The sequence below is a fragment of the Chamaea fasciata genome, unplaced genomic scaffold (assembly GCF_029207755.1).
Source record: "Chamaea fasciata isolate MVZ Bird 193981 ecotype frontalis unplaced genomic scaffold, bChaFas1.0.hap1 SCAF_5, whole genome shotgun sequence".
NCBI classification, from domain to species: domain Eukaryota; kingdom Metazoa; phylum Chordata; class Aves; order Passeriformes; family Sylviidae; genus Chamaea; species Chamaea fasciata.
In genome coordinates this window covers 47,068,676-47,096,511 of record NW_027094090.1, presented here as the reverse complement: position 1 = coordinate 47,096,511, position 27,836 = coordinate 47,068,676, and the positions used below count along the sequence as shown (strand labels likewise).

The following is a 27,836-nucleotide window of genomic DNA, read 5'->3' as shown; positions in this document are numbered from 1 at the left end:
AACACCTGCTTAATTGATCAAAGCCTATATCCTGAATATTCCTCTTCTCTTTCCATCAGTGGCAGCATGACAATGCATATTAGCATGAGTGTGAGCCCACCAGGCACAAATAAAAGTAAACACTCAGCAATATCCTTCTGGATGGAAGTGAGGCTTAAGCCCTGCTTAAGCACATTATCAAAGTTTAAGGAAGACCACAGGCTTGGCAAAAGAGATATGGTCTCTTTAAACCTCGTTCCTGCTACCTAACATGTCAATACATTTTAGACACTTTGCTAATTTCTACACTGTTGTCCATAAAAGATCTACTAATTTAGGACATTATGGTGGAAATTACATAATGAAATGATTTAAATGTACTGTCCAGTTATTTCTATGCTTAGGGTTAAGACAGGAGGAGAAACTAAGCTGTTTTCAAACTACCGAAATACTTCTCATGTTGCTGACTTCTCACAGCCTAAGCTGACAGATAAAGGAAGGCAGGGATCTAGTTAGGTCTCTGAAAAGAGTACCAGGAGCCTCAGCAAACAGTGGAGCATATAGCCAGAAGAAAGTGTAGCTGCAGAAATATAGATTGCACTCAGTAGAATTTAGGCCTTTTAAACCCAGCACTTTTTTTTTTTTGTTTTGCACAGTACACTGGACGAGATTCTGTGGCCTACTTGTCCATAAGATTGAAAAAGATGACTGTACTGGCCTGCTTTTGGCTTTCAATCCCTGTGTCGGATTTTCCTTTAGGCTACACTTTTGCACTGCTTTGGCCTGTATTTAGGCATGCTTAAAAGCATTTTTCTACTGCTACAACAGAGTGAAGGAGTTTCAGAGTAAACCATACCCCCAGATTCTACAAAGCTTCAACGTGGAAGTTATTTTAAAGAAGATATCTTACTTCTTTTTCCATTTGAAGTCCTTCTGCTCTGATATTTCTCTCAAATACTTCCCTCTTCTCTGTCTGTGGATTAGATTTTCTATACACAAGGATGTAATCAATCCGACATTTCCCATCTCTAAAATACAGTCCATTGATTTTGTTCTTATCAGGTACCTCCTGTAAAGAGAAAATCAAGCAATTCAATTATGTTAATTTGCCTTGATAATTGCTGCATTGCTGTTTGAATCATCAGTTTTCAGTAATACTCAACAGGAAAGATAAGGAAATCACAACAAGCTGTTCAAGTTTTAGGCTCTTCACATACGGTGCTTCTGACTTCATCTGAGAGTCAGAAGCACAGACTTCCCTACTTAAGGGGATCTTAAGGGGCATCAGGAGGCCTTAGGAAAATGCTTGGACATATGGGGATGGGATAGGAGAGAATAGAAAGTGCAAGCCTTCGTCCCCCACAACCCTCCATAAGATTAGGAATAATTTCTTATAAAATAGAGCAGAGAATAGTGTTACTGAAGTGCAAATTTAAAATCAAGAACTTTATATGGCTGAATGTCTTTGTATATGTCAAAAGAGTAAACATTATCATTAACATTTACTGTAGTGAGAAACACTAAAACCTGGCATGGAGATTTTCACTACTTTGCCCCACAGGACACAGACAACAATATGAAGGTTGTGTACCAACCTCACCATACCTCATCAAATCTAACTTCAGAATATTCCTTGCTTAAGGAATAGCTGAGGATGGATTTATTTGTGTTTACTTGGAAAGAACTCCTGGTGTCAGGTGTAGCAGCACGTAAAACCAATAAGAACAATAAATACTATCTCTTTTCTTAAAAAAAAAAAGTTTGATCTGACAGAAAAACACAACTTGATTTCACTGTTAATAAGAGGACAAAGACGTCACTCTCCTGAGATATAGAAGACCAAACTACCGATCTTTTTCCAGTAAGTCATGAGATGAAATTCTCTACAGATCCTCCTCACAATTTAACACTACTTCTACATTATACAAGTCCTGCCCAGGGTTTGAGCTTTCACTTTCAGACAAGTTGAAATTGCATGGCAGTTTGCAATGGTTGTAGTGTTTCATGCAGGAAATGTACAGTGTGAAGGATACATAGGAACAAACATCACTCCCTCTGAGCAGTATAAAGGGCAAGGACCTCCAGGAACCTCAAGATCAGTCCAGCTCTAAGGTGAAGGGAAGGTTAAGCTAATTTACCTCTGCTTTTCCAAAACTTGCTCTGCTATTCCTGCCAAAAGTAGCCCTGCCCTATAATACACAATCAAGTCTCTGAAAATAAAAAAAATTTTTTTTTTCACCTCTGGGGGAAGGAGGGAATTTTCAAAATACTTTCTCCATAGGAGAATTGCTTCTGAATTTAAATCACAAAGTGAACATTACAATAGGAAAAATTGTTTTTACAGGAAAAACCCCCCAAAACAATTTTCCCATTCAAAGAGTTTAGTGTAAGCTATCTTTCTGATTCTCAGCTGGCATTTTGATTAAATGGAAAAAGCAATGAAAGCATCCCAAATGTTCCATCCCCTTGGTACATCCAGTTCATTGAAGGAAGAAGGGGATTTTTCTAACATTCTTTCATTAGAATTCCTAACTCCTGACACAACTTAGGGCAGACTTGATACAGTGGAACAGTTCTTAGAGCCCAAAATAAAGGCAAGAAAAAAGATTTAATCTCTAAGGAAAAAACAGTAGCAAACTATTTATATCTATACAGCATATCATGCTGATAAATGATATTATCAAGATATGAAAAGTATTTTTCATAGAACATTAAATGTGAAAACAGCTCAGAAGGCACATTTTTTCTTTTTCCATTAAAAATCTCTGTCAAGAAGACATAAAAAAGCCCCAACAACCCAAAGGATATTTAAGGTTATTTAAATAAAGGAAGGATATAGCAGAAGATTTAGAGGCTGTGGGTCAGCTTGGTGGTCCTGTTGTGATTTCTAAACCTCCTGACAAGCCTCCTGTTCAGCAGTCAGAGTCAACATGTATTTTTGGCATAATAGGAAAGGAGCTGTAGAGCAAAACAATCCATGCTGAGGACCTGCTAATTAGGCTTAAGGATTCACTTTGGGTTCACTGTAGTCTGGTCCAAAAAGACTCACTGGATTTACATACATAAGGAATACAGGTTTAAAATCCAACACTGCTCTGGACTGCAAAGAAATCATGGGTAGGGGCAATTGAGAGATCCATTTCAAATGTACGCTCCTCATCTGAACTCAGACTCATCTTGAGAGTACTGTAAGAAATGTGTCCTTCTCTCCATGAAGTAGTGACTCCACTGGAAAAATTGATTTGCCCCTTCCTATGTTTCTGCTTTCTCTGAAGAAAACTGGTTTGCCCTGCACCGACTCATCAATGAATGCAGAACCTTACATTAAAGAGAATCTATGCGATTTAGCCAAAGTATTTGACTTGTCACATTTCTTCCACTACAAATATGACTGCCTGGGAAAATTACTTCTCTTGGACTTGTGAAACATTACCAACTACAGTATTGTAATTTTTCACTCAGAAAGGCAGCTTGGACACCCTTATGTGCACTTGAAGGTCCTTTTCATTTTAGGAACACTGTATGTCAAATCCAGACTGATAAACCCTATTAGACTGTTATGGCCTCTGGTAAGGAATCCTTTCTCTGGCCTTCTGTTACAGACTCTAAGGCAATTTTATAGACAGAGTCTGGACTTGCAAGAACTCTTGAGGATCAAACACGATACACAGACAGTTAGGGCTGGTTCAGCAGTGTCAGCTGCAGGACTTCTGCATAATCCAAGTATTACAGGCTTATGGTATTTCAGACAGAAGTTTGTCCTACCTTCCTCCAGATATTGCATCTCCCTTACCTGTGTTATGACATCAAAATTCAGTTTTCCTAAACTGATGAAGAAAAAATATATACCACTAGGTCTGACTGCTTTTTTTTGGTGAAAAAGTGGTGTAGTCACAAATGTGAAACCCCCATTCTTTCATCTAAAAAAGGATGCTGGAAGATAGTAGAACAGTGAAGACTTCACTCCAACAAGAACTTAGCATTTCTGTTTATCTTTATGATTGTATTGTAATACGTCTTGTATAATTTGGACTTCTTTTCCAGGGAATACAGTAGTTTTTTATATTCTCAGGTGCTCAGCTGGGAACCATCCGCATTCAGACATGACTCATATACATGCATACGCTAGGAGAGCTTTAGGCCAAAGGGCTTACCCACACATATCCATACAAACCATACAACATCTGAACAGTGTATCTTTTCCTTCGAGATTTTAGCAGGAACCAAGTACTTTGAAACATTTTTTGGTAGGCTGCAGCATTCCTGAAGTCCCATTAAGACTTTCAATTTTCATATTTTTTCACCTATCTTATACCTATATGTGACCTACACTGCTGTTTTCCTCAGTTATGGTTACAAAAAGACCCCTTAAATGTGTTCATATTCCTCAAGGTTTTCCCTTTCCCTTTAAAAAAAACAGAAAAACACATCTAAGAGAAAGAAAAAAAAAGGTTTTGAGGTATTGTTTTTTCAATATTATTACATTACAGCAGCATGTCCTTCTGATAGTTTTCTGTTAATTTTTCCTCTTTAACTTACAAAAATCATGTGCCTTTCACCTGTTCTTTTTTGCTAAAAACCATATGGTGCATGGTCCCAAAATGCAACATGGGAATATAATTTCAGATTAACCTATTATGGTACAAGCAGGTAAAGAGGGTCCTTTGCTGTATGGGAAGCTAAAGAAGAGCTATGATTAAGGAAGATGAAACTGTGAGCAAGGTCAAACATATTCAGGGTGTCCTGAATTTAGTTGCTTCAGTTATCTGTCTAAACATTCAAGGCGTGCAGCTCTCTATGGGCTGAATTTCTAGAACAAAGAAAATCTCTCTCTCCTCAGCAGTTCTGCACAAAAGAACTTGTTTCACAAAACCCTCTAGCTGCTGAAAAAGATAATGTCTAATTGCCTTCTCCAAACTCTATCAAACTAGTAAACAAAAGAGGGTCAGGGCAGGGCCCTCAGCAATGTCCTGTGGTTTTCCATTCTTTTTAATTACTAGCATGATCCCTGCCAGTTCTGATATGTTCCAGTGAGCCCTCTGCCAAAAATTCCTCAGACACAACTTGCAGGTAACATCAGACCAGTCCAGTAAGTAGTCTAGATGTAGCCCCAGTCCTGAGGAAAGAAGTCCCTGGTCTCTTCACCTGCTGAACGTTCTCTCCCTGGTATGTTCTCTGAATCACCATTATGCACCATCACGTCATAATTGTTCTTAATTGGAAAGGGAATGTGTCTCATAACTGATATCCAATTCTCATGGGAATTGTAGATAAATCCTCTCCACACTCTTTCCCCTTAAAGGATGAATAGAGGGAAAAATTTTCCAGCATTTTCAGAAGCATTGAAGCCTTAGATTTGTATAGATGTTTCACTGAGGGTGCATGAAATCAAAACTTTTGAATTTGAGATATTTTATATTTCAGCATTATAATCTAAGAATGGTAAACCAGTTCTCATGGGAAAGATTAGACACACTTTGATGGTAGAGAATGAAATTTAAAATCAAATTATATTTATTACATCTTTATAATGGACATGAATAAATACTGTATTAATAATTCTGTGTCCTTACCTCTCCCACGACTTCCAGCCTGGTGGCATCATCAGAAGTACTGGTCAAGTTACCATGGTGAAGCAGGGAATCATCATCTTTGGAAGGGCTGTTCACACCTTCTAACTCATCAAAAAAAATGTTGACATCCTTAGCTACTAAAAAACAAAAATAAAAATATACATTCGAATCACCAGTGGACCATATGAAGACAGCAAGTATAACCCTTCAATAATTTCACTTTTTAGTTCTGGTATAAATATATATCGTGTTAATTTTAAAATTTGATGAGCATTGTTGAAGTCCTTTCTTCATCAATGAGCCACATAAAGATTTAAGACACTAACAACACACCTGTGATGAAAAATAAACAATCTGCTGTCACAATAAAAAAGATATTAGCTATCTTCTCAGCTTCTTTTGGGGAAAATGACTTAAATGACTACCTTCTGGATTAATATTGTCTCTGAAAGTTTTTTATTACAAGGAGGCAGAATTTTAACCTACTATACAAAGTGTAATGTTCAAAGTTTTACAGACCTGTGGGGCAGTCAGAGGTGGAGGGCCTTAAGTAAATACTGTTTTTTGAAAGGCATTGAGTAAACAAACCTGGGCAGATACTTCTCTTTTCACAGTTTGGCATGTTTTGATGCATTTAAATCTGACACTTTCAGATCCACCCACCACACAGCCCTCAGTCTTGCATGAAGCAACTGCTTACGTCTACAGATTTAAGCTGTGGTAAACCAACCTTCATAAAAAGTATAGATATTAAGGTCTGGAGTGACTGCCAGATGGAAGGAGCAGGGCAGGCAGGTTCACTCTGTACTCCATGCACAAGAGGTCTGGTGAAAAACATGATGAAGAGATGTGTGCCAGGAGAAGAAAAATGCCTTAGCTGAGGATCACACTTCAGCTGTGGATGGACTTCAGCTCTCCAATCTCATGCCTCACAGGCAAAATCCAAAATTATGAAAGTAGAGTTATAGCTGTTAGAAGGGACCCCCAAAGGTCCCAGCTACTGAGCCTCTTCCACTGACTACAGTGGCAGCAAATATCTAATAGTCTCGACAGAAATTAGTCTAACCCCCTATCCCTGTTCAAATTTCTTGCAAGCTTGACTGATTTTTGGAATCATTCTTCTTTTGTGCAATAAACTCCTGTTGCTTTTGCATGTCCTCAGCTCCCCTAATTTAGTGACATGCAATTGTAATTCCTGTTGGTGAAAATCTATATTAAGAGCCAAAATTGCTGGCATCAACTTAGTTCCATTTCTAACAACTGGCTACAGGTGTAAAAATCCATTTCCCCACTGTGGAGAGACTGGCTAGCTGCCAGAAATTAAAAGCCACTGACTGTTCCCAGCGATCATGAGTATTTTGTGACCTCCTTTTCACCTTTCCCTTCTTCAGGGGTCATGGCCCAGTTTCAAAATCCTTTTAAAAAATTGCTGATAATACCAACTCCCCAGTCTCTGCAGGTGGCCTATTTTTCATGCTCACAAGCAGGAGAGCCTTATTCATAATATTCATCCTTAAAACAGACATATGTTGCAATTTAAATATACTACTCTTTCCCTGTCAAACTTGAGCATGGGAGAAAACTTCTTCCCTTTTTGTTCATGTCTTTTACAGCATCTAAAGTCTATTATTACATCTGTAGGTAATAAAAAAAGAAAACCCTATCAAAATATTCAAGAATCCTTCATCTTCATTTTCATGCATAAAATAGGGATAAGATTAATGAAAGACATTGTAATTTTAATTACAAGAGTTTTGCTTGGAAAACAGCTATAAGTCTTAGAAACAACAGAGAAGTCCTCACATCCAAATTAACCCACTCTAAATACTAGGCCAATGCGCTAACTTAATCAGCATAGCTTGTAAGAGAAATTCTGAGTTTCTGGTGTTGTTTAGTTATATGTGATGAGAGCCTGCAGCTCCTCAGTGTCACTGGCTGCCTCTAAATTGTCCTAGGGGAAACCACAGAGGCTTTAGGAGCCTTAAAAGGCAACAAACAGATTCCAATTTGTAGCACATGCAGCACTAATATTACAGATTTTTTTTTCCTACCTTCTTTCTTTTCAATCCACAAAAGTCATACTAGAGATGCTTATAAAAGAGAGGAGAATTGCCACAACAAAGCACAACACAGACTAACCTCATGTCCTTCACTCTTTCAAAAGTCAAGATTTGAAACATTCCACCCTATCAGATAATAATTTGGGTGTAGGGCATGACCAGATTTTGCACACATGTTCATGTGAGAAGAATTAATCTCAATATTCAACAGAAAGAATTCTGAATGACTTGAAATTCACTGAATAGAAACCCATCAGTGCCTCCATGGCAGTGGCCCGTGAATCTGTATATGTATATAAAACCTCAATATTGCCTGAAAACAACTGTGGAAAAATCCCCAAAAATAATTAAACAGTGAATCTTTCTGAAGATTATTCAAGATATATATGTCTGTTACAGACAGCATCAATGAAAGCTGTAAAAATGAAATTTTGCCTTTTTACTATACTTGAGGGAATTTATCTTTGTTCTGACATTAAGACTGCTTTGGCATGAAAGATGAGGCCTCTGAGATACTAGAATTGCTACTTTTTGAAGTGCTGGTAATGCTTTGAGTTGCAAAATATATAGTTTTTAAGCAGACGTTTTGAGATACAGAACTTGGTATGTAAGGCAGTGAATGTGTCTGGAGGCTTGAAATACAGAATTACTGGATTATCCTGAGGACTAGTAAGGAGCCAAAAGAAATCTTATTTTAAGGTCATTTTAAAATACAGTTCTTCTCAGCAGTGAAAAAGTTGTGGAAGCAACTCTCAGCTGATTAGTGAAATTAGCTACCAGGACTTGTCCAGATTGCCTACAGTGGAAAATTGTTAATATCAGAAATACACAGATAATTCGTGTGTTCGTCACTACAGAAAATATGGGCCCCCCAACATTTGCTGACATAATTTTTCTACCTCAAGTCTCATGATATACTTAAAAATAAATGGATACAATACTGTTCTACAAAACAAAATAGATAATTTATATAGCAATTCGTGTTTGCTTTACGTTTATAATGGTGATGGTACTTCCAAAATAACTCTCTGCTGCTTGTAGGTAACTCAGTCCTTCCACTCCAATGGACTGAACACCTCCATGGCTGAATTATTGCTTAAAGGATAATCAGGGCTCCATCTTTCTTGTCCCCTTCAGACCCTGACGTGCATATACCCACAAATGTCCTTAACTGAATAACATATATTGGCTTTATTATATATATAAATGCTATTTGGGAGACAGACTGGTGCTACTGTACAATCATGTATTTTTAAGTAGTGAAATTTAACAGGGGTACAGAGCAGCACATGCATTGCTACAGGAGATATTAAGAATTCAGAATTCTCTCTCTGATTTTAGATCAGCTTAAATATGCAAACCCTTTTCTCCCCCTCATGTTCTATTTTGCAGAAAAAAAAATCAAAATGACTTGATAATTCAGAATCCCTTGAAGAATAAAAGGAAAGAAAAGTGGGTATACAAATATTTTTATCCCAAATATAGTAGAATATATATTCTGAAAATTGGATGCTGATAAATTCTGAGCAGGAGTCTATGAACAATCTCAGTGGGTCCACAAATCACTTCAGATCAAGATGCTGATAGGTAGGACTCAAAACCAAGATAACTCCTTTAACTTTCTGAAGGTGGATGCTGAAATGGAAGTGCCTGAAAATAAGAACTTTCATTAAAAAATTGGACCTGACTATGTGTGAGAAGATGGAAACATGCTCAGAGATCATGTTTCTGTTCGTTGTCATTTTATTAGCAAAAGTCCCACCAAGCCATCAAGAATAGTTTCACTTCGGATAATGCTAGCTGAAGATCAATATTCCAAAGCTTCCCTTAGCAAGAAAAGTTATTTGGTTTCTAAAAGCATCATTAGCCTGTTTTAAATTATCATTCAATGCTAACAACTGGGAATAAAAGTAACATTGACTGTTTAGAGCAACTTCTCTAGAAAGAATATTTAGACATGTTTACCCCCATTAGATGATATTTGAAACAGACTGCAGGTGTCAACATCCCCTTGGACACACAACAAGCCTCTGCAAAGTGGGTTGTACAGAATTCCTTTTGTCTTTGATGAAGGAGATGTAGCTAAAGGATGTAGAGGTTAACTTCACAACAGCACATGTGTCTGTCTGGATAAAGGAAAAACACTCTCTCCAAGGCTATGAAAGCTTCATCCTTCTCAAATGGATTGTGAATAATCCATAAATCAAAATGTTAATTCATGAAACACTCACAGTTTAAATTGCTTATCCATGTTTAGCAATCTTGTCTATTCAGCTCTGAAAGACTATAGTGCCTTTTCAGCCTCTCCAGTCTGCATTCCCAACTATGCCCAGGCCTATATCTGGGCCGTGCTGGTGTGGAGAAGGGAGAAGACAAGACCTCACATTAAGATTTCTTGATGGGAAAAGCTTTTTAAATCAGAAAACATAGAATTTTTCCTAAACCTGTAGCTTAAGTAATAAGATGATTCAATTTCAAAATATTACCCTGTGCTGGTTTAGCACAAAAGTGATTTTTTCTAAGGAAGCTATAACACAATGTTGACAGCTTGATTGACCAATTAGAGAGTTAGAAACTCCTTGGATTACACAGGTTAAAAATCAGAGAGTACTGGGAAAATTTTTTTTTCCTTCCTGACTTGGAACAGGTAACAGGGCCAGCCCCTGAGCCTAGCAGGCTGGCTGGGCCCTACTGCTACAGCCATCTTGGCTGGACTGGGCCCAATCGTCTGCTAACATCCTGCTAACATGACTTTAAGGCTTGTCCCACTGCTGGCTGGGCTAAGGGAGATGTCCCCCGGGCCCCCAGGGAGCAGCTCTGAGCCCGGGCTGGGCTGGGCCCACCCCGATGTCACCAAGGGTGGGGGAAGATGTCCACCAGCCTGGCTACGGAAATCCTGGCCACTGTTTCTGAGCCCCACACCGCCCATCAGCGTGGCTTTGAAAACTAACATCATGAGCCGCAGCCTAAGAGGGAGAGACCAAGGCAAGAATTTAACTCTTTCATGGCACAGATGCAGCTTGCAAAGCACTAACCCTTCTCTGAGTGAGAGGAAAGCCAGAGTGAGAGACATGTAAAGAGACACTATGAATATATCGGGGTCAGCTGAGAAGTTATATCTTAGATGAGGAGATGGAGAAGATGCCTTGGTTTTTGGGCTGAAAGTCTTTTGTGAGCTGTGGTAACAGACTATAATATTCTAGAATATCCCTTTAAACTGTGAAAAAAATATGCATTGGGGAGATGATGAGAATGTTTAGATTGTCGATTTGAGCAAAGGTATTTGTGATGGGATAAGTAAATACTGAAGTAGCTGTGATCTTATGAGAAGCTTGAATAGAGTAAGATAAAGTGGTATGAAGCCCTCTGCCCTCCAGGGAAAAAGATCTCTGTTTCTTGAAATGGAGATGGTTTTAGAACCAGATGAAGAAAAACCTTAGCATTTGGAACTGTTAATCTTTAAAATGATACCCCAATGAACTGCATGGCCCATATGCAGCCACAGGAAAGGCTGCAAGATACAGGAGGGTTTTCACAACTGCAGATTTCTCTGGGCGGCTGTTTCTGTGAGAGTTAAAAGCCACAAGCAGACTGTTCTTTCTTGTGGAAAGTTACCATAACAGACCAAAAGAGACTTCTCTCTCTAAATGAACTGATGAAAGACTGTTTTATAAGTGGTACTGACCTAGAGTTCCGAGTTTCATCTTTATACATTGCCTGAGAGAAAAAAAAGTAAGTGTTGGGGGAGAGGGAAGTGTTTAGAAGGTTTTATTCTGATTCTTAATTAATTTCTTCTCTCTTGTACTTGTGTTAATAAACTCATCTTTTAAAGTTTGAGACTGCTTTGCTTTTCTCCTAATCCTATCCCACAGCAGAAAAAGAGTAAATTATTTTAGCAAACACACAACCACTACACTAACTTTGGGAAACTGAAACTGGTGAAGGCGAAACCACTACAACATCCACCATCATACTAACCCCCAGCTAATACCACCACTAAACAGCCTGATTCTACTACTGTGTGGTTTCTTATTCACACAGCAAAAATCAGGCAGAATCTGGGTTTTTACATATTCTTATTCATCCTTTATCACTCTAAAATGTAAGCTGCTGTTTCTCACTCTATAAAATTGCTATACCAAACACCCAGTTTAAAATCCAACTGGAAAATAAAGAAGCCAGGAAGGCATGCCTTGCAATTTGATTCCCAGCCTGCATAAGAATTTCAAACTAATAGGAAAAATTCTCACTGAAATTCCAGATTCTGTTGGATTCCAGAATTGCATGAGTTTTGGGTAGGGAGGTGTCTTCCACTGTTACTAACAAGAGTAGCACTACTTCTAGCACAAGTGTTGAGATCATTCTGCAGTTGGATTTAAGAAGGGTGAACCAATTAATACTTACTCCACAGCCCATTACATATAAAAAGAGATAGTTTTGTGCAGCATCTAAGACATGTGGACCTTCGCTTGTTGTGACAACCTCATGACTTCTCCCAAAATATACCAGCTGCAAAAATGTGAATAGAGCCCAACACTTTGGAACAACTGGAACTTCAAATCCCGTCTTCAAACCCAGACTGCAGCATTTTAATGACATTATTAGTTCACACAGCCACTCAGGAGTGCAAAGAATTGATTAAACTATCAAGAAGCTTACTATTTCTGATTATGTCTGCATAGAAAATAACAATTCAAATCTTACTATAACTTCTCTGATAGTAAAAGTTTTCTTACCAGCCTTCAATAATCCATTGCACTTCCTGAGAGGTATTAATAATAGTTTCTTATCAATCAGTTCATCATTTTGTGCCTCCAGTTACAATTTCAGTGCGTCTCAATTGAATCTTCTAGCATAAACCCAATTTTGCATCCAAGGAAGAACTTACTTTCTTGTATTGCATTAAGAATTTCTGAAAAGTCCACATCTGTCTTCTGTATGTCTGGTTTTATCCATATTTGCGTTTCCAGCTGGTTAACCTGCAAATCCTCTCTTCCTTCTGAAGAAATTGAAGAGATTGATGGGGTTTGTGACAGTGCAGTAGAAAATCCAGACAAGGGGCTTCAGGTGAGGAAACATACACATTGAATGAAGGTATTTCCAATTTTCCTCCTTAGCAGAACCAAATTTTCTTCAAACCAAGGAGCTTCAGATAGAACATGGACTGATTTAAAGCTAAATAGAATGAAACAACAACAATCTCTGCTATCAGCAATGATGCAGAGTTGCCACTGGCAAGTCCCTCATTCAGACGACAATATGCTGCCATGCCATGAGCATCATTTCACCATACCATCTACAAAACTATCTCCCAAATATGAAAACAAACAAGAGATTTTGTTACAAATGACACAGGAACAAACAGACCAAAATAAAACACGCACACAAAGTAAGTTGCAAGACAGAAAACAACTGTTAGGACAAAAAGAGCATGGACAGCATGTTTCAAACACGGGGCGCTGTAAGTTCTCATATGCCAACCTGATGGCATGACATAGTCTAGGAAGAAGTCCAGTACTGGAATCCATTTCAAATGGATTCATGTTGGTATGTAATGGTTGCTGTTCAAAAGCTTTGCAGAATGAAAACTTATTCATGCTTTCAAACCTATTTACAAACAAAAATAGACACAAAATTTGCCCATTTCAATGCTCTTTCAAAATGAGCAAGAAAGCAGAAAGTTTTGAAAATTGACATTTTCCACGCAGAAAAAGGTGGCTTCATATCAAGAATAAAGAGAAAATGGGCAAACAGGCACACGATGCTGGCTATAGGGTATTTGGATAGAGACAGAGAGAAAGAGGGAACTACTGGGGATACCTGTTTTTTTAAAGAGTGGTAGGAGAACCTTTCACAAACACTCTTCAGTAACTAATGCACAGAGCTAGCAGAGACCTTCAGTAGTGAGGGAGCTAGCTGCAGAGGGAGTTCCTGACAAAAAGGCCAAGGTGGAAGAACTAACCTTCAGGTCATTTAGATTTCTGTGCTTCACTAGATGCTATCACTCATGCTTTAGAAAGAAGCATTTTCCCTTTCATCTACCATCTGCCTATTGCAAGCTGCTCTTATTCTGAATTCTCAGCTATCCCATTGTATTTTCCCCTTCTTGCCAAATAACTATCTCACTACTGCTTTGATGAGAGCGACAAATAATATTCCTAGGCACAAAATTACTCAAAAGTATTTTAAAGGGCCTTCTTCACTTTTTGGAAATACAGACCTCAAAATGGGTACACTTTGACCAGTGGAATCCTTTATTATTTTTCAGTGTTAAAATATTATAAATTCAGATTGTCCCATGCTTGCTTCAGTGTATTCTTTTGTTCCACAGCAAAGATTCACTGTTAACATCAGAGACTACTCCCCTTGTAGGTCCCTGCAAAGCGATCTGTCATAGCAGCAGCAGGAGTCAGCATTTAATGATGTAGAACAAAGAGAATTTCTTAAGTGAGAGAACTGATTATTCATACAATAGCAGCCTAGGGAAAACTGCAGATGGCCTCAGGGATGAGAGGCTAAGATTTGCCCCAAAAGAGATTTCTAAGGCCCAAGAAAATATACTCCAGCTGCTGAAAAATACATACAAACAATATGATGGAACTAGAAAAGTAATTAATGGACAGCAATTCAGTTAAGCAGCTTTGCAAATTATGTCATTCAGTTTCTTCTTAAATACTCAGGTACCACTTTTAACATACACCATTTCATACTTGCATCCTCACGTCCAACAGCCTTTGTTCTGCATTTCAACCCTAGTTTGAGCAAATTAATGACAATATGGACAAATATAAAATACCCTTTCTTCCCCCAAATCCTATATTCTTGTTACATTTAAGTCACTTTTCCTCAGAAGAGATGAAGGTAGCAGGATCGCTGCAACATCTCCAGCAGATCTGAACTAATTAGGCCAGGGAGAAAAGAAGAGCCAGTCAGCTCTGGAGGTCCTGCTGGTATCTGATGGACTTTCTAACCACAGACCTGTTAATAAAATTAAACTGTTGGAGAATGTACATAGTCTACTTGAAAGCCCTTCTTTAAATAACAAAACCCAAAATGCCTAGGAAGTGATCAGAAAATGACCAGCCTAAACCTGACTGTATTTCAGACAATGAAGTCAAGACAATTTTGCTGCATTCAAATTTCCTCTCCTGTATTTGATCCTCTTGCAGTATACGGAGCTTTCGGCAATCCACAGAAATGACAGTGTTCTATGCTTGTCTGATTCACAGTAGCCTTAATATCTGGCCTCACTGCACAAGTATAAGATTAACAGCATCCAGTCTGACTTCAGTCAAAATTGTAGACGTCATCTTCTACCAATCATTTGTGATAAAAACACATAGCTAATTACAAACTGACCTTCACCAGCACAAGGGAAAAAATGTGACTACCAACAACATAGCTTTTAAATTAGGAGTTGCAGGAATGCTTTCTTCTCCCATTACCTTAATGATGTCAATAAAGACTTGAATTTGGGCACTTGGGCTTCTATCCTCCTCCCTCTCTGTCAGCATCTACTTTTCAGGAGGGACTACAGCATTTTTTTAGCTGAGAGAAACACCACCTATGTGATGGGTTGTGGACTGGCCAAATCAATGATTTCTGGCTTGTTGCCCAACAGAGGTTTTAAACTAGTAGGTCTTTAGAAAAAGTCACAATGACCTCATCCATGTTCCAGAGATTTATTTTCTTTACCTTACCACAGATCTCCAATATTACATGCAAAGACAGTATCTGATGTCACTGTTGCTATTGAAGGACCACTATGACGGATCACTAACCTGCCTTTAGTATTTCCTTCTTGCTTTAGCAGCTACTGACTTATGTTTTATCAATGACATGTCCCACTGAATAAAATGTGTAAGAGGATGGTAAAGACTCTCTTTCCACAGAAGTATGAGAAATAAACACACATAAAAGTGAAGTAAATATTAGATTTTAAAAAATTTATGATTTTTTTGGTAAAGATCAGTCTGAGATTATTCTCAGCTTACTGAGACTTTCTAGTCCAACTGAAATAATATTTTAAATTACCTCATGGAACTCCCTGTGATTTACTCATTAATGCATAAAGTTGTGCATAAAATAACATACTTTTTCCTTTATTTGTCTTGAAGGATCCCAACAAGTTAGTTTAAGAAAACAAATGAGATTTTTAAAAGACCTTTAATTTTTAGAGGCTAAATGAGATGGCTTGTTCTAAGTCCAAATTTTAACATATTTCTAAACATAAAAATGACCAAATGTATCAGAGAAGCGACTTATGTACCAACATAGTATGGTACTGATGTTAAACAAGGGCATTCCAACTCGTAGTGAAAGAGGTTTTGCCATGTGGGTGGATGCTCCTGTCACAGGGCCATCTACCTCTAAGAGGGTGATACTTAGCAAAAACAAATATAATTCTAACATTAGCAGGTTTGTTTTGCTACACTAAGTACTGCAGTAAGTTCTCCAGAGAAGTTGCCCCTTCTTACCAGACCCTTCTTTAAAGCATGGAGAAATCTGCTGTGCATGCCCTTTTCACTCTAGGAAAACTCGTGTCAACAAGGGATGAAGAATCATCCCTTCAGGCACATATTCTATTGGCTTCTTTCTGTGAGTTCTTGGCAGGTCATCTACATGAAAAGCAGAGTTTCAAATGGAAATTGCATTAAGCATTTCTTATACATGTCAGTCAGGGGTCTGCATGTATGTGTACGGCACAGCTTTCCTGCTCTCAGTTCTGGCACTTCTCATTTCTGTGACAGGACTAGAATCAAAATGCACAACATGGCTGGCCTTCCCAGGATCTGCCACATTACTGCACTGGACCACACAACTGCAACAGATGGAAACTATTTTGGTTCAATTATTGGTTCAATTACTGCAGACAAAAACCCCCAACCTGTTCTAAGAGTCATAGGATGTATGCAAATATATATTAATATATATGTCTTCCTAGCAAGATAAAGTTGGGCTAAAAGCAGTGGCTCAGAGATAGATGATTATTTCATTAAGTGGAAGGCTGATGTGTATCATAACAAGTCTTGCAGAAACAGCTGCTTTTACTACATTGGTCAGAGATTTTTTTTATGTCAGAAATCCTACGTCATGTTCTTTTTTGTTCCTCACCAACCAGTATTGTTATATTCTTTCTGCCTTGGCATTTTTCTCTCCCACAGCATTATGTGAATACTGTACACATCAACTGTACTTCAGTGATTACATTCGGTAGATTTTAATATATCAAAAGTATTTAATTTTTTGTTTCTGTCCTTTAATCTCTCACGTACAATAGTGCAGAGTTTCACAACACAAAATTATCATTGCTAGCATGTTCTCAGTTCAAGATGCAGAAACATGTCTTGAGTCCTGTCTTGAGCTTCCTGTTCTCTGCGCAAAAGAAAAAGTCTTTGTTTGCAAAATGCAGCTTTGGTTCACCAACCGAACATTTGACTCCTTTCTGGAAAAAGACTGTTACCCAGAAACTTGCCTTCCATCTTTGCTCCTTAACAGCAGCGCTAAGCTTCCTCTAGCTTACATCTTCAACACAATTTCAAATTTCTGCAAAGGAGGTGAGGTGTGTGTGGTGAGTTCCCTTCTCCTTTCATTTTGATACTTGTTTGCAGTCCTGGGTTCCTTTTGAAGATGGCAGTGGGGATAAAGACAGGAAAACTCATGTGTTTAATTCTCTGTTTCTGAGAACTTGCTGACATATTTTTACATTTAAGGCAGCATACCGTCAGAGTAAGAACAGCTCTCTGCCACGTCTACACATGTACGTGTAGTGACAAACTGGAATATCTTAAAGGTCTCAGTTTTTCCAATACAAGGTACTTACTTGTACCAATGTATGTCACAGGATTTTCCCCATCTAGCTACACGCATCCACAATTTTTGAAAACTTTTAAGTAATTGTTAATGGTACACATTGAGAAGCCTTTGGAGACTTCTGATTTAAGACAAAGTGCTCCATATTAATAGCATTAATACTTATGTATTTCCAAGACTGAAAAGATTTGGTACACTGTGGAATTAATTGCAGACCTCTGAAAAACTTCTGTCCTGGTAGATTGCTATAGATATCCATAAATACATAAGAGCTTTCATATAACTTTTGATATTCTTAACTCATTTCTCAATTTCCTTAAAACAAAAGCGTACAGTCTATCACTATTTGGTATAGCTAAACACATCTTCTTCTGGTATGCAGAAAACATCATTTATCTTAATGGTTTTTACATTGTTTATGAATAAAATAATGTGTCTGCCTCTCAGCATCCAAGTGGAGTACAACAGCCCAAAAATATCTTATTAGCTTTGAAAATTATTGGAATAAAAATATAGGGCTTCTTAATTTTCAATAAGAGAGTCCAAGGAATATTAGGAAAAAAATTTCAAACCCCGAATCATTCTGGCTAAAATGAGGCACCTATGCCATGGCTATCTCCACATGGTCATGCCCATGATCATGTCAAAGGCACAGCAATAAAAATACTCAAATTATTTTTGAAAGGAAATTTAAAAATAGATTCCCTTTGCATTGTAATACATGATATATGCAAGACATGACATATGTTTAATTATGTTAGAACAAATTCTTTTCTTATCTTCCAGAAGCAGCAGTAGTGAAGGGGAGATTTCTGAATGCATAATATTACTGATTTATCACAAACTATGGCATTTTGGTGGCATAAGGTGTCCACTCTCCCCTCCATTAAACCCTGGCTGGCATCAAACACACAGTTTGTGCCATTTAAATATAGAGATGTGGGAAGTTTTATGTTCAGCACTTGTTCTTTCTCATTCATGCTGTGAATGCCTTTTCCAGAGACAACCATAAGAAAAATGGACAGATAGCCCCTGCTGCAAAGCAATACCTTGAAAATCTCCTCTGTCACAACAGCCTGAACACCAGACTATAGGGACAGGGCTCTGATTGCCCTCAATTCTCATATTTAGAATTCCATCACTGCCCAGAATGAGCTGTGGGCATGAGTGCAGTCAAACCCACCCACACTTCTCATATCATCAAGGGAGAGGCACCTCTTAAGCAGTGGGTTTGAACAGGAAAACTGCAGAGACCTGATAATTCATGTCTCCTGCATGGGCAGAACCCAAATGGGCAAACTACTGGACTGCTCTGCAAAAGCCCACAACCTCTTGCTTCATTTCCTGTCTATGCTCAGAGGATGCCTCAATGTCCTGATTATTGAAAGAACCTGAATGTTCACACAGAAGCCCCAAGCATAGAAGGTCACACATTCCTATGCCTAACATTTCCAATAACTTGGCTCTATTTGGCCCTGGTTCAGATTCTTCAGCAACCAGTAGAGGAACAGAATTGCACGAGCCTTTGGAATTAGCTCCTAAAAGGGGTTCAGTGTTTATACAAAGGTACAGGGTGCCAAAGTGCCCCTCCTACAGGGAACAAAGCTACCCTCTTCAAGTGTTACAATGCCTGAGATGGGTATTCACAAGATACAGTCTGAAAATGGCCCAAAGCCACAGAGTATAACTAAGCAAAGACATTTCTCCACAGCTGTATATTGCAAATAATGATCTTGAAAGAAGTCTAAGATCTAAACACATTGAACAATTCAGTCCATTTCCTACTACCCTTATTTCTGTAAAAATAATAGTAAGAATGATTGTTAGCTTCTCCTGTTTCTTCTTACACTGTGAGCACACATACAAAAACACAGCTATCAAAGATCACCATGACGTGTGTTCAAATATTTGTCTGCGTTTGAAAAATCTAACTACTTGTGAATGATAAATCCCTTTACCAATATCGGGGGTCATTAGCAAGCAATTCATTAAGGGGAGGAGAGGAAAACCTTTGCTGAGCAAACAGTTTATTGCAAAACCTCCAGCCAGTTCTCAAGTCAGTAGTTTATTGATGAGACAAACAGAAAATCTGGCTGCACAGGGAGGAACCTGACAGAAAACTTCAGTGCACCAAAATTTTACTTTATTATAATGTGGGACATCAAGACAGCTTTTAAAAGATACCAGGTGTCTCTTTCAGGTATGTTTTAATGTAACAGCTAGTTATACTCACATTGTACCACAGCACTGCCTTCACAGTCTAAATATAACCTGATAATTAATTCTGGCAGAAAGTACCAGCAGCTAAACCATTTGGGAAAATTCAGCTGTCCTAAGACTGCTGAGGAATGAACACAACATAGGATTGTGCAAATGGTTATCCTGAAGACAGGGTATCAGAACAGAGGTCTATCCAGGGCAGGATCCTATTTCTGACACCAAATGCTTAGCCAAAGGGAGTAAGAACGGTGCAAGTACATCCAGTTCATCCCCAGTCTGTCCCTTCCACAGATCTGTTCCTTCTAAATTCTCTGTATCTTTTGAGCTAACAGGTAGTCATCAAATCCCTTCCTCCCCTTTTTACTTACCTTGTTTCCAGTTTTCATGAACTAGAAGGCCTGCTCCTTAGTTACAGCATCATAAGCCTTTCCCCAGGCCAGGGCCATGAAGCCCAGGAATCCACACATTGCAAAGTCTTTCTTACTTTTGTCTCAGACAAGAGCTACCACGCAGACCCCATGAAATATGCCTTCCTGTACGGAAACTAAACACAGATCAATGAATCCTACCCTAGTCTATCACAGAGAGAGTATATGGTTCCAACCAACCAGCCTGGGTGTGTGGAGACCTAATTAGGGAGAGGTTATGATAAATATAACTATTCAGTTGCAAACTGGAGTGGAAGAATGGGACCAATATTTACATATGATTTTGTAAAAATATTCTTTCTCAAAATTTTAATATGTCTTTGAGAGACCCTTACAAACAGCAGGAATCATGCCCTTTCTACTGGTGCAGTTGACCTTTCTTATATAGCCTTGCAACCTATTATAATTACCAAAATCTGCAAAGGAGAAATAGAGCAGTTTGACATTAAGATGCATGGAGTAGTATTGGGCTGTTCACATAAGATGCCTACCCAAAAGAGATTATTTTCAGCAACTAGCACTAAGAAGAGTCTCCCTCACAAGCAGTAGGAGAGTATCAGAATAGCAAGGGTCATAATTTTCAGGCATTCTGGCAACACAAAAAGTTCAGTTCAAAAAATGTGCGGTTTTGATGACCCTTAAAAATCTTTCATCAGTGTAATAGGTCCGGAATTATTTTTCTATGTTTGGTGCATTCCTAAAGCAAGGTCTAAATAAAATACTAAACTGTAGTGTCATCTCCCTTTTTCTATTTTAACCACCCTGAATCTTACCAGTAATGAAGATAGACCTCAAAAACTCATATGCTTTGTGTTCCATTTGACCTCTAAAGCATAAAATAGTACGGAACTGCACTCCCAAGGATGGGAGCAGTAAATACTGTGCCTCTGTGAAAGTCCCAGCATGCAGAGGACACATTTGCTTATCCACCCATGCACGGCACAGGAACAGTCAGTGGTCTGTATGACCCAAAGAAGTTCTCAGAAACAAAGAACAGATTAGAAATGATGACACCTTTTTGCTTTGCAGCTTCCCTTATACCTGGTCTAAGTTATGATGAGTTTTATGAAACTCTAGATCTTTTGAGCTTTTTTGGCATCACAGTACATTGGCTGGAATTTCTAGTGGGTTCATTTGAACCCTAGAGGCACATACCGTAGCATATCTACTCATCCCTCTCCTGATTAGAGGGATAAGCTCCCTCTCCTATTTTATTTTGTTTTAGTTTAGGTTGGGTTGTTTGTTTGGGGTTTTTGTGGTTGGTTTTGTGGGGTTTTTTTGGTTTGGTTGGTTTTTTTTGGGTTTTTTTTTTGTTTTTTTGTTTTTTTTTTTTTTAATTTTATAGGAAGGTCTGGCGTAATTTTGAGACATCAGAATGAACCAGCAGACCTGGTGTAAGGAAAGAGGTCTTGCTATCTTTAGGAATGATACAAACTTTTTGTAGAAATTAGTAACACTGTGCAGCCCTATTTTAGTCAAATCCCTTTTCTGACTTTAAAAGCATCTCTGCCAAAGTAGAAGCTAGTTCATTCTATCTTTTGACAGTCTTCCTGCAAGAATCTTTCTTTGGAATATATGTAGCATATTTAACATTAGAAATAGAGTCTTATGTAACACTAAACCCCTTTAAGCAAGAACTATAGAGCCAAGAAAAAGCCCCATTTTTCAGGCAAGCATTACAAGAACATAATAATTGAGTATTCAAAGTTTCTCTCACTGTTCCTTGAATTATAAGTTATTTTTTAGATTAAATAGGTCATTTCTCTCTCAGAAACTTTGCAAAGTTTTATATATTGTCTATTTTCTTCAGAATGTAGTGGTCAAGTTTTTTTTAAGACAGCTATGTTACACTGGTCTCAGGACAGTATAACCTTGCTCTAGGATCAGTTGAGTTTAGTCTTGAAAAGAAACTCTCTGATGGTAGAATAATCAGGAACATCCAAAGACAGCAGCATTGTGCAGCCTCTGTGAGGTGACTACATATTGCAAACCAACAACAGCCAGGAGAGCTGAAATCTTAGTGTGCATTGTACTGATTTTAAAGTAACCATGCATAATTGATTGCAGGGCTGAATGAATGATTGTTTTATAACAGCGAACAAGAGAGTGATCAAAGCAGGAAGGAAAAAAAATAGGTTTTGAAAAGAGTTATGTTTGAAAACATGTAGCCCCTAGAGAAGCAAAACACCCTCAAAGTCACCACTTAAAATTATTAAAATTATTTTTGAAGTCCCTTATTGAGGGCATGCACAGGTCCCTCCCAGATAGATTCAGTACTTGTGTGTGTCACATGCAGCACAAATTGATACAGAGGGATGCAATTTCTGCCTGCATCAAATACATTTAAATTAAATAAGACAGATAGCATTGAAAAACAGTGCTTTTTGTGCTAGATTTTTTTGTTTGTTTGTGGTTTTGTTGGGTTTGTTTGTTTGTTTGTTAACATGCTGTTGCAAAAGTGTTCTCCAAAGTGATAGAATGAACATTCCAGGAGACTTGATATCTTAGGACCAGGAATTTTCAAAGAAGTTACTTTTGTCATAGAAAAGTAAAAGGCCGAATGACATAGGCTGAATGACTAAGCAAAGTGATAGAAGATTTCAAGCTCTGCATCATCTGCGAGCTAGTTCAGCTCTTAATTTCAAAGAACCACATAATCACCATGTTGTGTCCTGCCACACAGTCCAATGACAAAAGGTCCTCATGGTAATTGAGGCAAACTGTTCTTTTCGTTAGGAGCTTTGCAGAACTGCAGAGCACCAGCATCCAGGAGAATGAACAGTCCGTGTTCAGCAGGGAGGTGTTTGCTGTTCATGCTTGAAATACTAACATGGGAGAAATTTTGCTCCATGCAACAAATTTACATTGCTTTGAACACAGGCTGTGGATAAAGGAGAAAGTTTAATATGCAGGCTGGTTTCTTTGACAATGATGTCCCTTCTGCATAGGAATGATTCTTGTAAACATGTGGGGGTTTTAAGATGAAAATTAGCCTAATGAGGGAAAAACTAAACTTCTTTGAAATGTGCTTGCATTTCCTCTTCTTCATTCCACATAAGAGAAAGTTCTATGTACACCCCGCAGAAGGCATATTGAAAAAGATTGTTCCCCTAATAATGTTAGACAAGTAAGAAAACAGCATTACTGTCGGTGTGAATTCAAATTTCCAGATGAATTTACATCAACTATCCCCATGCCATGCACGCATTTGCTGCCAAGAAATACTTGCATGACAGAGCTTCCTGGCAGAATTATTTGCAGGGTTTTAGTCTTTTAATCTATGAGAGAAGCATGCCACACGTCCTGCCAGTCAGCAAAGAAAAGAAATTGTGATTTAACCAGCAAGTCACATCCAACTAACACAGATCTTCTAAAGACCATTTACAATCAAATGTAAATGTTAACAAGCATATGCATATTTTGTGATGAGAAATGGATATCTTTTGCACAGTAAATTATCATTGTTGAAGGCTTCTGTCCTAGATTTTTTGATAATTCAAAGTTAATTAATTTGTGACTAAGCTTATTAAACACGTTTTCTTTTTTCCTTTAATTTTGGTCGTTAGTTTCAAGAACCATGCCATTTTACTTGCGTCCCAAGTCAGTTTTTCTGTTGGCCAAGCCCCCTAGTTCTTCTTTCTTATTTACAAGCTCAGTAAGTACAGTCATCAATAAAAAATGCTACAGATTGATAAGCAGTAAAAAAAGAGGACCCAAATGTAAAGAAAAACCTGTCCAAGGCAAACACACCTTCTCTTAAACTTGTAATTTATCAAATACTTCTTATCACAAAAAACAAGAGAGTGCAAGAAAATTTTCTCAGTGAATTTCAATAATGCCAGGAGACTTTCACCATAATGCCAGAAACCAGTCCTTTCAGCACATAAAGTTCTTTCAAATATCATGGATATGCCTATAGAATTTCAGGTAGCAAGGAGTGTCCTTTCCAAAATGTACAGTTCTTTAGCTTTGAAAGGGATCTTTTTGAACACTAAATTCTTGAAAGCAGAATTTTCCAGAATATTTTTATGTGTTTCCTTGAGTGAAGCATTTTTACATGTTAACTAAATTTTGGAAATAAATTCTTTCAAAGAGAACCCTTCCTTCTAGTTGTGTAGGTTGCCTGCAGTACTGGTTTCTGTAAGTGATATAAATTAAAATCTACATTACTGTATATACACTGATGTATTTAAACTTCAAAATGCACTAAGGTTTTACCAGAAGCACAGAGAGAGAAAATCTTGCCAGGGAACTTCTGAATTCCCGTTATTACAAAATGGGTAACAAGGGTTAGGGAATGTTGCAAGTAGGGAATAAGTAGGAAGATTCCAGAGTTTCACACAATGAAAGTATTTACTTTACAGCTACTTAGACATATTAAATAAGACTTTTTCCACAGCCAGAAAATTTCCATTCCTAGAAAAATGAGGTTTGACAAATTCTGTAGAATATGAAAATAAATGAATTTGTCACCAAGAGAACGAAGCAATGTAACACTGTCTTGATTTGGAATAGATTAACATTGGAAAGACCGGACAGAAGCCTAGAAACCAAGGTAGTGCTGGTTGCACAGCAAAGGTGCAATGCCATCAGAAGGGAGGCAAGGGTTTTTTTTGTCCCCAGATTTGCCTAACCCTTACCTTGAGGGAATGTACTGGAATGACAGCTTAACCCCCTCTAGGCTTGTTTCATACTTTGTTCTGTTGCTCTTACAGAGAGCGTAAATGATGATACCATTGCTTTAAAATGAGCCTTCTGTGCACAACACAGATTCCACTATTCTACACCGTTGTGCCAATTAACTGCAGCCAGCCCCAATGGCTTTGAACTCTCGACTTCAGTAGCTCTGTACCCCACCAGCCACAATACACCACAAAGGCTCTTATAGATGGAAAATGGTAACTGAAGGTTTCTCAAAACAGAAAACATGCTGTCCCTGATTTTGGAAAGAAATGCATATTTGCCTTAATGCCATTACATCTAAATTTATCATCTGATTACTTATATACATCTTTGCTTTTCTTCTTTCTAAGAGAAAGTTCGCTCATATGCATGAACCTGCTAAGGTGTCAAGAGTCTTCCCGTCCCCTTTAACAGCCTTTTTCTTCCACTTATTTCTCCATTTTCCTCTGTGTTTTGTTTCAGTTACTTGACACCTTTATATCTGCTTAAAATCCAAGCTCGGAAGTTGTAGTTCTGCTCATGGCTGAGCAGTACCTCTTTGAAAGCTTGCACAAAACAAGTTTTAAAATTCTATTTATTTTTAAGTAAGGTGCAGTACAAACAACCCACTGCTCCCTAGCCACTCTAACACCCAGATTAATAATAGAAGTCATGAGCCCCAGGCCCCGTACTAGTTACAAATAAAACAGGCAGGGAAGTAACTGGAAAGGAATGCTGGAACAATGAACAGTACCTATTATTTCTTGTCCTTAGCATACAGCTACCTATGAACTTCATTCAAAGGAAACTGCTGTCAAATAAATAGAAGTCATAATAGATAATAAAAGTTGTCATTCGTGAAAGAAGAAATGGTGCAGAGGGAAAAAGCTGCTGTGAAGAAAACAGAAGTAGTGTGCTATCAAAGAAAAAAATACTCTCAACCTGCACTTTATCAAGGTTCTTCTCTCCATGGTCCTGTTCTCTTTTATTGATAAGAATTAAAACGCCATTTTAAGTCCTAAAAGTATCTTCTATTATGCTAGACTGCCTTAATATTTGGAGCCTATGCTAACTGGACAAAGAAAATTTCAGAGTGAGTATAGCATACACTGCTCCAACAGTGAGAGCTTGATTGCGATAACAGCAGTCCAATAGAAGGAAAAACCCAAATTGTATGAACTCTTTAAAATTAGATGGAACAAAATTGTATGAACTTACTGCATGCAGTAGAAGGATGATAGCTTAGAAAAGAATGCTGTAAGATCTGGTATCTGAGTAATTAATATACATAAGAACATTGTCTTTCTAAAATATCAAGCTTCTTATGATATCTTAGATAAGGTACTACCACTGAACAACTGATGTCTTAAGCCAATTATGAAGCTACAGCTGCTAATTTGTAACTGAGTTTGAGTGAAGAACATATGATTTTTTGTATAAATTAGAATTTCCTCTTAAGAACGCTATTCATGGCTGTTGGTGCTGACCATAATCTTAGATCTGCTTGCATACAGCTCAAATGGTTGCAGTTTAACCTGGACACAAACACAAAAATGAAAAAATGGGACTGTAAGTTAGTCAAGAGAAAACTCCTGTTACACAAAAAATGTTCTCCGTAGGTCATAGATGCTCCTACTGTCCTAAGAGGAGAATATGAAAGATAAAACTAACCTCATAAACTGAAAGATAATCATTATCCAAATGGCCACCAATGAGCTCCATTTTAGGAAACCACTGGGGTCACCCTAAAAAGGGATCTTTTTCTCAATCAGAGGCCTGAACTTGCTGCTCGCACACAGTTTAATATTAAAGCACAGGTCATACTTATCAACAGATAGCTGTAGAATATGTAGCATCTCAAAATGAATGTTGTCATTGTGCACGTTCAAGATACTTTTTTTAAAAACTGTGATGCAGGACTTTTTTGTCAATCTCTTAACATGCTGCGTACATCACTATATATCTTTAGCAACAGCAACATTTCAGTAGTAGTAATTTCTGAACTTCAACAGAAAAGACAGAAGCTGAAAAAACAGGACAAACAAGTGAACAGAGGAACTAAAATAAAAAAAGCAAATGGCTATGAGTCACTGTAAATTCTTTAATCTATGTTCACAAAGATTATGGTGACTAAATACTATGAGTGCATGAAACTCATGGCACAGATCTGTATATTAATTTACAATAGATAATCTGATATTTATAAAAATTAAGCCATTTACTACATCTGCAAATTAAGGGGGGTACACTAAGAGTTTGCAGGCAGAACTGTCTGTCTCACACAAATAGACTCTGCCTCCGAGCACCCAAGTAGCTACATACATCATATATCATGCTCTTTTCTGGGCAGCAACACTAGAAGATTATTGACACCCTCCAACAAATATGCTACAAAACTGACTTCATGGGCAGCTTTAATTTGCTCTGCTTAGGAAAGAAATTTGGAGTTTAATTGTCACTGTGAAGAATGACTGAACATGGCCAGTACAAATGTACTCCCCTGCTATAAGAAAAGATATTTCTAAAATAGGACTGGCAATTATCATAACAAGGAATGAACTCATGATGCCAATTAGAATTTGATGGTTCCCTGGAGATTTTGACTTTCTTTTGAAAAGTTTCATTTTGTTAACCAGTTAACCTATGTTTTAAGATCTCATGCAGATCCAAAGGTTTTGTTAGTGTCACAGCAAGAAAGAGTTTGATCTACACCCTGGATTGTGTATTTGCTCAAAACCAATTTTAGTGTCAATTATTGAATTCCATGGGGATGCCTGTAGCCTCTAGAGCAATTAGCTCAAAGCTTATCAAAACTAAATATATGTAAGTATTAAAAAGCAATATCCCAAATGTCTCTGCATTAACATTTTGGATACCACTACACATTGTAGGGGTTTTTATGATTAAACTTACATTTTTATTTCCCACTTTCAGCTGTCCCAACCGCTGTTACTCCCTATAATCTATAATTGACAAAAACATCAAATGTAAACAAAAATCAATCGGTAATTCTGACAATCAATAGATTGATCTCCGCGCAAGCATGATCTTGTGCTATTAACACCAGCTTCACCACGTCAGGGCACATCACATGTGAAATG

General features: G+C 37.9%; 1 protein-coding gene across 1 annotated transcript in view; it reads right to left on the bottom strand.

Moving 5' to 3' along the window:
• The window catches only part of LOC136290331 (anoctamin-4-like), a 55,283-nt gene that overhangs the window by 27,264 nt on the left and 183 nt on the right, over positions 1-27,836 (bottom strand). The window contains exons 2-4 of the mRNA XM_066184678.1: positions 12,501-12,611; positions 5,553-5,689; positions 890-1,048 (exon numbers count right to left, since the gene is read on the bottom strand). Of these exons, the coding sequence (XP_066040775.1) occupies positions 890-1,048; positions 5,553-5,689; positions 12,501-12,611 (407 nt within the window). The remainder of the gene's footprint in view (positions 1-889; positions 1,049-5,552; positions 5,690-12,500; positions 12,612-27,836) is intronic.